Here is a 9811-nt window from a genome sequence, read left to right on the forward strand (position 1 = left end):
GTGGCTTTGGCCCTCCCCCCGCCACCCAAGCCCGGCCTGTAATTTTGGGGACGGCACCTTAAAAGCCGGGTTTTCTCACGGGCTCAGACCCCAGAGTGCATGGGGATTGCAAATGATGGCAAACTTCACGCCCCCGCTGCCTTGCACGCATTATATGTCCACTGCGCGTACATATCATAGGTACCCCTAACGTGTAAAAGCCAAAGATCCATCAAAATGCGGATCACAGGGTTTCTGGGGCGGGTTCTATTTCAGCGTGGAGATTGCCGTGGCAGTTGTCTCCCCGCAACAACTCTACGCCTTCAGCGATTGCCCGCCTGGAAAGACAGCGTGGTGGAAGAACGCTGTGTAACCTCCTGCAGTCTGGTGCCGGGGATTCGGGGAAAGCAGCGTGGGGTATGTGGCAGGTGCTGCGGGGAGACCCATGGCAATTGTTCCGCAGGGCACAAGTGTGCCCCAAACCCGTGTCCTCATGGGCGGCCAGGGTTATTTCAGTGCTGTTTGCCTGGTAACACTTGTAACCTCACAACAGTAAAGGTAGAGCTCGTACTGTCAGCCAAACCAAGGGGAACTCTGCAGTTGTCAGCAACGTGGAGTTTGTGGTCAGTAGCTGTGATTCAGGCAGGAGGTCAGGTGGAAGACATCCGTCCTAGCTGGATGCAACACTGTCAGCAAAAAAACCCAAAGGTCCTCAGATAAGGAACTACAATCCAGTCATTTCAAAAGATGTCTGAGAAGGGAAACAGACCTTTCTGTGTAATAATTCTTACGTCTGAGGTAAGAAAGTTAAAAGTGATAAGTTAAATGACAAAGTGAAAGTCAAAGTGATAAAGTTTTCCAAAAAATGTGCAATAGAAATACAATTATTTCCATGGAGTATGTATTTTGTACCAGTTAACCAGTACACCATGTCTTAATCATCTGCTGCAAGGAACAAGTAAGTTATTTTTTAAAACCGTATTCTTGTTTGTGAATGATTAACTACTGTTACAAATGGAACTCTCCTCAAGACAGCATGTGTCAAGTGAATAAAATGACCGCGCTCTTTTTTTTCTTTGGGCTGTGTAATTTTGGATCTATAAACCTTAAATTAAATAGATCACTTTGACAAGGTGTGTATGACCCAGCAAGTGGCTGGTATGTTTTTCCCGTGCAAAAGATGTGCCACAGGTGTCTTTCTTAAGAGTGAGGTGGGTGAGTGCTGGGCTCAGCTGGAGCAAATTAGCCTCTCAGACCAGAGAACAGTGAGCTTTGAAAGGTTTATCCATGCATTTAGGATTGAATTTAGAGTTGGGTCCACTATAGAATAAGAAGAGAGGAGTTACTGGCAGTGAATTTCTGGACTTTCTTTATTTAAGCTCCAACTAATGACTCACCTAAGCCAATTCTTGAGTATTTTTCAAAGGATGGGTCAGTTTTCAGCCCTGTGTTGCATGACTTAGTTAAAGGCAGAATTTGTGCTTAGAAAGCACAGGAATAGAGTAGGATTTGTGACTCTGATTATCTATTAACTATGTTATAGAACAGATAAAAAGAGGTTAAAATTTTTTAAACAAAACCAGAAATTAAGCTGAGGTGTAATATGAATGTCTAAAACAAAACTCTCCTCTCTAATACCTCTTCATTCTGGAAGTCCTTTCTTCCAGGAACACCAGCCTCAGCAAGAGGTGTGACTACTACACAGCTTGGTTTGCATGGGTGAGTTTTATTCAGGTTGCTTTTTTTGTTGTTGTTGCTTATTTGGCTTGTTTTGGGGGAGTACAGACACCTACGTAAGATGAAGTGAGAGATGTTTCTATAGCTCTGGAGGAGATATGTTAGCTCTGTAGAGGCTGGGATTTCAAACCCATCTCTTCTCTATGATTTCTATAGGTTAGCTCCACGTGATTTCCCTTAAAATATTTTCTGTTTTGGATCCTTCTTTCAGGCACCATTTTCTTCTTGCAGCTTTTGGTTTGGAGTGTAATTGTGAGTAGCTGCAATGTGTAACATCTAGTTCAAAGTGTTATTTATTGAGTCTAGTATTTTGAATTAGATCTTGTCCTAAGCCAATGGGGCTTTTGCTTTAGCTAACAGGTATGCATGCATGTTCCCACACCAATATGTATATTAGCCTCTCAGGATGTATTTCTTTTGGACATCTTTAATTCTAAAAGCTGTGATGAAGCTCTCCAAAGCAGACATTTCCTATTCTGCTTTCCAACCTTTCTTTGTTTTAGTAATGTTTAATACTGAAAAAGTGCAAATCTTACTGCATGGAATTCACTTACACCACCCAAATAGAGCATGGCTTAAGAGATATTCAATTCTAATAATACTAAGGAGAGGCAAATGGTGAGGATTTTAATATTATTTTTTTTAATTATTAAGAATATTAATTTATTTCTTACTTACCAGCAGCAAACTTTGAACTTGAAGATCTAGCTGGTGTATACCCAGACAGTAAGCTTGTGGACTAAGGCACTGATTCCTCAGTGTGCTGTTAAATGGAGAAAACCACAGCAAAGTCAATGAAACTTAAGTAGGTACACTAGTCTGCTAGTCTTTAGCTATTTTTGTAATAACTTATTACAAGAATTGGTATAAAACATGACTGGATGCACTGGAAAAACCAACTGGAGACATGTTGTTAATCTTTATTTCTTTTTACCCTTGGTTTACTTAATGTCACTGCAGCAAAAATTACTCTTTGGGATTGTACAAGATTGTGATTGTCTAACCTCTAGTAGGTTCTCTGTTTCATTTTGTTTTCATTTTAGACCTTTTCTCAGGACTGTTTGGTATAAATCATGAGTTACTGCTCTAAAGTTCAGATTTATACTTAGGAAGTCTTCAGGCAACTTCTTTTACTCTGGTTTTACTGTTGGGAAGTGTTTAAGTTATGTTGGTGCTAGACCTGAATACATCTTTGTTACACACCCGAGATGTAGACATTGATGCCAAGCACTGTATTTAGAAGAACAGACACACTTCCTTTACTTTGAGCTGCCTGAGATAACCAGGAAAAATAAAAATTATCATGATCTGGAATAACCCTTCATTACCTGTTGCACCCTTCATTTGTCTTGGGCAACCAGCCAGATCTGAAGTCAGTTTAGCATTGATCTCCTGCTACTAAGTTCATTTAAAAAAAAAAAAACCAAACCAAAAAAAACCCAAAACCCAAAACCCCGAAAAACAACAAAGCTGTTTGGAATAATCTACAGGGATTCGAAAGTGGAGCAGGTATAAGAGATATGTCACCATGAATTCCAGTCATTCCACTGAATTCAGGTCTGAATTTGGCCTCTTACATGTCAATGCTGGTAATAATCTGGAAAATGTCTCCTTCCTATTGTGAGAGGAAGGAGAACTGTTCCTTGAGCTTCCATGGTGGAACAATGGAGAGAAAAAAGTGAAAATATGAATCTGTCTGAGGCACTATGACCTTTAGGATTCCTGTGTGTAAGGTATATGTGGCCATTTGACCAATGTCTTTAACATTCCCCTTGGCACTCTTTGAAATTGTCTGTTACAAAACAGATGGTGCAGTAGTTACTTTTTGAAGGGCCAGAAGAGCATGACCACATCTGGAATTAATCTTTAGCTCCCTAAACCAATAGATCACCCAGTTTTAAGACGGCCTTCCAATATTAATGCATTGCACAAGTACAGAGAAAGAATACACAGCTTTAAGGCAGAGTATAAGCAGTCTGAAACTATAATTCATAGGCACACAACTCTTTCTGTTCAACTGTCTTCATTTATGGGCAAGTCTTTTCTAAAAGAATTTCTTTTTATTTTTATTGAGCAACAGCAGTAAGTGAAATATGTAACTTCTTAAATGAGAGTTTAAAAAGGTCCATAAATTTTCAGGTTTTGTATAAAGTATGTTCCTTTTCTGTTGACAGCTACAGTATTCCTAAAGAGATGACCTCTTTCATTTTCATACTGTCGTTTCCCCCAAAGAATAGCTAAAGGTTGTGGTAAGCCAGCATGCACGCCAGCATCTTTCAACTAAAACTAGCTATGGAGTTTTGGATGATCAATAAGCCGTATAACACATGCTCTGAAGAATGATAACAAAGTACATTAGGGCATTCAGTGATGATGCTAAGGTAAAAACTTTCTGCAATCTTTGATGCCAAGGGAAAGTACAAGTTTTTACCCATAGAACCTCATATTTTAAAGTGCCTGGTACTGAACTACCTGGCTAATACTTGATCTGGATAATCTAAATGTTTAAAATATCAAATGTGTTGCGTGTCATTATGGAAAAAAAAATTGTAATGTCAAACATGCATTACTTCCTGCAAAGGCCCCAAAGTTGTGTAACTAAGTAGTTGTAAGGACAAAGAATTTTGAATGCTACCAAACCTACAAGTCATGTCTCTGATATTATGCTAACAAAGATAAAACTCCTCTCATCTGTAGTATTATGCTTGGCTTGTATGCTTTTCTGTCCTTCTTTTGTAAAGCACCTAGCACAGGGAGACATGAAATGCCTGCAGATAAATAATAGAGTGTTAGCTTATATTCCAAAATTAAATTATTGGCCCCCTCATTATCATAATGTGTAAGAATTTAAAACACTGCACAAGGTAAGAAACATTTCACAATATGGATTTGCCGAAGCCAGTGGAATTCCACAGGAGTTACTCTGATCTGTGGGTGGCTGATGAAAGTAAAACCAACTTCTTTACCCACCAGTTCAGAATTTGGATTTTGAGGTAGGCACTTGTCATATCAGATTACAGATTGCAGGTACCCTACCTATCAATTCTTTATAATCATTGTAGCTGCTTTTCAGCTTGAAAATGGAAGTTTTGCTGAAGTTTTTACAGTATTTCAGTTCAGTATCTTTATCTCTGGGGGCACACACAGCACAATTATGATAGGATATGCTGCAAATGGCAGTCTAGCGTAGGTTTAGATTCTGGTTGTGTCACGTGGTTACTTCTTTCAATATCTGTTAAAGTATTCTAGTTGGTTTGCCTTCAATCTTTTCCTTACACTTAAGATGTAAAGATTACATAGCTGATTCTGTAGAATGCTGGGCTTGTATTTAATCATCCTGATTAATTCTGCATTAAAGTTTAGCATTTTTGAGTAACAGAGTCAAAAATGCATACACTTTCGTAAGCACTCCAAAGAGACAGTGGCACAAGAGACACAAGATCTGCACTGACCCTAGCCAGGGGATTGGCTGCAGCTTGCATCATGCTGTGTTCCCATACCTACCTCCTTGCCATCTACATAGGACCCTTGCTGACAGTCTGCAGATGTTCATCGTCATACAGTCAATATATAAAACTGATTCAGTATTCTTATTGGAAGTGTTGTATGCTTTTCACTCACCTGTTTTGCGTATTTTGAGAAAAACATAGCTAGATCTTGAGTGATAATTTCTTCCACTGAGGTTGATCAAACTGGAATTATTTCTGCTAGCCTAGATGCCCTGTGCATATTCAACTCTTCTCTGTGTTGGCTGACAACTGGAATGCTTTCTTTGTAAATAAGAAAGGCATTTTTTCCGAGAAAGGTTATATTCTGTTGAAATTTTTCCAAACCCTGGAAAAAAGTTGTGTGATTAGTTCTGGAAGCCAGTCACTTGATTCATATTAAAAAGTAAAAACTATCAATAGTTTTTGTGAGGGAGATAGATTGTGGCTGTTCGGAATGACTTCAGTTTTGTACTTCAAATTTACAGTAAGAGCCATGCTATATCCTGGCATCTAGCTAGGAAATTCTGCTTACAACTAAGTAATATGGAATTGCCTGCACTGGCAGCAAATAATGAAAGCCTGTCTTAAACAAGCTGTCCAAATTCTGTGTACATAACTGAGATGCTAAAGTTTCTATGGCTTTGTTTGGGCTAGAATTTTCATTTTCTATTATATATAACAGCACACATATCCACATGAGGGCACCAACTGACATCTTATTCTCAGACCAATGTGTAATCTGTTTCTGAAATGAACATGTCAATCAATGGTTACTCCATCCTTATACTTACAGAGCTGAAGTAAAGATTGGACTGTTAAATGTTAACAGTTCTCAAATTTTGTTTTATTCTAGTTTGATTCTTAGGGCAGGAATATTTTTAATTTCCCTAAACTCTACATTCAACAGAAATCTTGAAATAAACTTTAATCACTTAGAGATGTGGGGATGTTAAGTTTTTAAAAGAAATAAAATTAAAATTCTTTTTTAACCTGGCTGCATAATGGAATGTAAGTGAGTTCACATTAAAATTGGTAAAGCTTATTATTTCTTAGCTTTGAAAGGAGAACAAAAATCCCAAGGTTTAGCCTCAATTTTATTAAATCCATAAAAATATGCAGTCAACACCCATTCCATTTGTAGAAGTTACACAATCTTTTAAAAAAAGCAAAGAGTAATTAGTGTTCTACTCTGGGTTAGGCTGAGGATTCAGGACTAAGATTGTCCGCTTCCTTTCGCCACTGAACTCCAAGAACGTTGACCAGCGTAAATACAGTACAGGAATGACTGCATTTCCTCTCCTGGCTCCCAAAGCATCAGGCAATCAAAACTGCAAAGGCTTGAGGCTTTCTTCAGGGGCCAGTGAACTGCATGCTATAAGGAGAATGTAACAATATTTTAGCTAAATAGGGAAGGTTACCCAAGCAGACTGCACGGTTATTTGACAGAGGCAACTGCACACATCATGAAGCGATGTAAAGGGTATTTTTCTTTGAAATCAACTGGACAGCATTTTGAAGGAAAGATAAACTTGTCAGGAACTTCCAAAATGCTTCGGGTGGTATTCAGCAAAGCTGTTTTAGCCTAGTGAGGCTAATCTCCCTAGACTTTAAGCAGTGGAGACCCATAGGCTTTTCCAAAGAATGATTCAGAAGAATGAAGTTAACTTCTCTTGCTTGTCCCTGGCCGAAGCCTGTTTCTCGATTGACTGTTGGGGTGGTCTGGAGAAATTGGTCACTCAGGGCTAATCTTGGTCTTAGTGAATACTCTCTCCTGGTGACAGAGACACAAAATACCATTATTTAAAGATTAGAGATATCATGGTATGATATAGTCCTGTGGAGTGGGGAAAGCCTAGGAAAAGGTTTTCTGAGTAGAAAGCCACAGAGTTGGAAAAGTCTGAAAAGGTGTTGAGCTGAGGACTATCCTCAGTCCTAATGGCAACACAGATACATAGAAGCATGTTTCATAGCATGAGAACAAACTTGAGCGTTGGAGCAGACATTAAAAAATTGTGAAGATGTGAATCTACTGGAAATCCTGATGGAAAATAGTGACTTTAAAGAAACTTTAGGTTATTTTTTTGTAAGAAAAAGTGGTAATTTGGAAGGACAATATCCTCCCTTTAGCACAGTAATTTACTCTTGCAAAATTTACAGAAGTACTCTCGGTCCAAAACCCTCGAGTGACTGTTTTGGGGAAAGAGGAAGAAGTTATTATCTGTCAGATCCCTCCCTGCATCACTTAGGCACTGAAAAAGAAAAGTTCTCCTTGCAAGTGTTTCATGTGCACTAAATAGAAATCAGATGCATACCAGAAAATGTTAAAGTATTTATGTATATGGACCTGTATTTGGGGGTATTGTTTTGGCATCAGAGCTATGTTAAATGATTATTTCCTTTCCTCGGGTATTACCAAGAGAAATGCAAGAGTTGATTAATGGATGCTTGCTTGTTTTAGGCCCCAGCAAGTATCTCTGGTATCTCAATGAGGGCTGTATGTCAGGGGATGGGAGGAGGGGATGGAATTTGTTTGGTTGTCTTCTTGCATTGCTTTTTTTCCAAAGCACTTTTAAGGGAAATCAGCAGAAGAGCCAGTAAGTGTTACAAGTGTTACAATAAAAGAGGTTCTGGTTGATCAATAAAGTACTTGTTCAGCTATCTAGAAGCCTGAATTAGGTGAGTATATATTCATCAACTGAAAAGCCTGATGCCTTGGACACACCAGAAGACTTCTAAAGATCCTGGGTAGCTGATTTTAACATAGGTCAGACCTCAATTTAGCTCAATGTAGCTGATAATATAGGAGAAGAGAAAATTTCCGTGTTCTGAGAGAAGCTGACAAAGCTAATAATGCATAACAGGGAAATTGAAACTTCAGCATGTACAGTGAGACAACAGAAATAATGCAGAAAATCTAGCTTTGTTGCTGAGTAAAACCCTGAGAGGGTCGGTACCCTAAGCACTATAGGAATGTTCATACCTGAGGGGAATTGTGAAGCTGATAACAGTCTGCATGCCATGATCCATTTGGTGCGTGTGAGTCACGGCCTCTTGAGTCTAAGTGGTTCTGACAGCTCAGAGGAGATTTTGAAGGCATCACAGGAACTACAAGAACAAAGATAAGGATGAAAAATAAAAGACTATAAACTGAAGCTGTAGTGCAGAGTGGTGGCAACACTGGCTAGAGTAGCAGCAATTTCTGTGGGGAGCTTCTGAGCTAAGGTCTGTCAGAAAGGATGGGAGTCATTTGACCTAATTTTAGCTGTCCAAGGGTTATTTAATGAGCCTTAATTTGTTGCCTAGCCTTCTCCTTTAGTTAATGAAGAGGTAGAAACATCTTCAGAGAGTGGTTCAGGTCTTTTACAACAGCGTAACTTTGATACTTATCCTGGATAAGATAGCTGCTGTCTAGAGGCAACTGTGGAGCTTCACTGACTGTAGAAGGATCATCTGGGACTACATTAGACACCTAAGTTTTAGACAGCTGAAGTTAAGTGAAATAGTCCCATCAATTTTTAAGTGGTATTGTGCGTTTGCAGCTCATGTCTGAATACTGATCACTTCTATGTGGCTTATAACTCTAAATAAGAAAGTTGTAATAGTTGAACTCTTTCTCATATTTAGTATGTGGAGACCCAGGTACTAAAAGTGACACCAAAATAGTGACACTAACGTGGAACAAGAGAAAGCAGCGATGTAGACAAGCAGTCCAGATGCATTGTCAGCATGTGCGAACAAACAGTGCAGGCTTTGAACACACAAGATTCCTTGTACTGGGAAGCAGCAACTCTGGAAAAAATTTAGAAGTAACTACAGAGATCATGTGTGGTGTTTTTGTCACCAGCTGTCTCTTGCTAATAGGTATTCAGTGAGAGCGTGGATCTTCCTGTATACTTAAGAGTTTCTCTTCCTTAGCACTTCAGTTCACAAATAAAGTACATTGGTTCAAATGGACCATTTCACAAACTGAATCCAAATATATTAACAACATGAAAGTTGTGTGATACAAGCCCGAAAGTCTCCTAAAAGGCTCCTTCTTTTCCAGTTGCTGTATTTGGAATAATGCTATTCAATAATCAAAATAAACATAAAAAAACCCCAACAATGTGTTTATTAAAAGAATAATCATTCCATGAGCAGAAGCACTAACATGTTTTCCGTGGATTAACTCAGATGACTTACCAGCTATCTCTACCATGGAGATCAAGTAGTAGTATGATTGGTAAAGGTATTACGGCAAACTGCAGTTATGGCAATTTTTTTCCAGCTGCCAGGTAAAGACAAACATTTGCTAGTATAAATGATATTTGAGTAGAATTACGGTGTTACTTCTGTTGTTGTTCAGGGCACATCCCAGTTGTTTTTACTCAGCACATTTCAGCTCAAGGCAGTCCTCTGGCCTCCCCTTCCTTAGTCTGGACTTCTGGCCTTCTCAAATTTTTATTTTTAGTAAATATTTATACAATTTTATTTAATAAATATATTTACTCACAGCCAGGGAGCTGCAACCTCTTTTTCCAGGCAGCAGGAGGGCCTGGACGTGCTTGCTCCTGACTGGTGTTTGCTCTGAAGGACAGACAGCGCAGCCCTTTTTTTCCCATCTTTGC

The 9811-nt window shown here is 39.0% G+C and overlaps 1 protein-coding gene across 1 annotated transcript in view; it reads right to left on the reverse strand.

The window, feature by feature from the left end:
• The window catches only part of LOC104829359 (molybdopterin synthase sulfur carrier subunit-like), a 3885-nt gene extending 2975 nt beyond the window's left edge, over positions 1–910 (reverse strand). The window contains exon 1 of the mRNA XM_010563545.1: positions 892–910. Coding sequence (XP_010561847.1) covers positions 892–910 — 19 coding nt within the window. The remainder of the gene's footprint in view (positions 1–891) is intronic.
• Positions 911–9811: the final 8901 nt, after the last annotated feature.

The sequence above is a fragment of the Haliaeetus leucocephalus genome, unplaced genomic scaffold (genome assembly GCF_000737465.1).
Source record: "Haliaeetus leucocephalus isolate CR32 unplaced genomic scaffold, Haliaeetus_leucocephalus-4.0 Scaffold169, whole genome shotgun sequence".
Lineage (NCBI taxonomy): Eukaryota > Metazoa > Chordata > Aves > Accipitriformes > Accipitridae > Haliaeetus > Haliaeetus leucocephalus.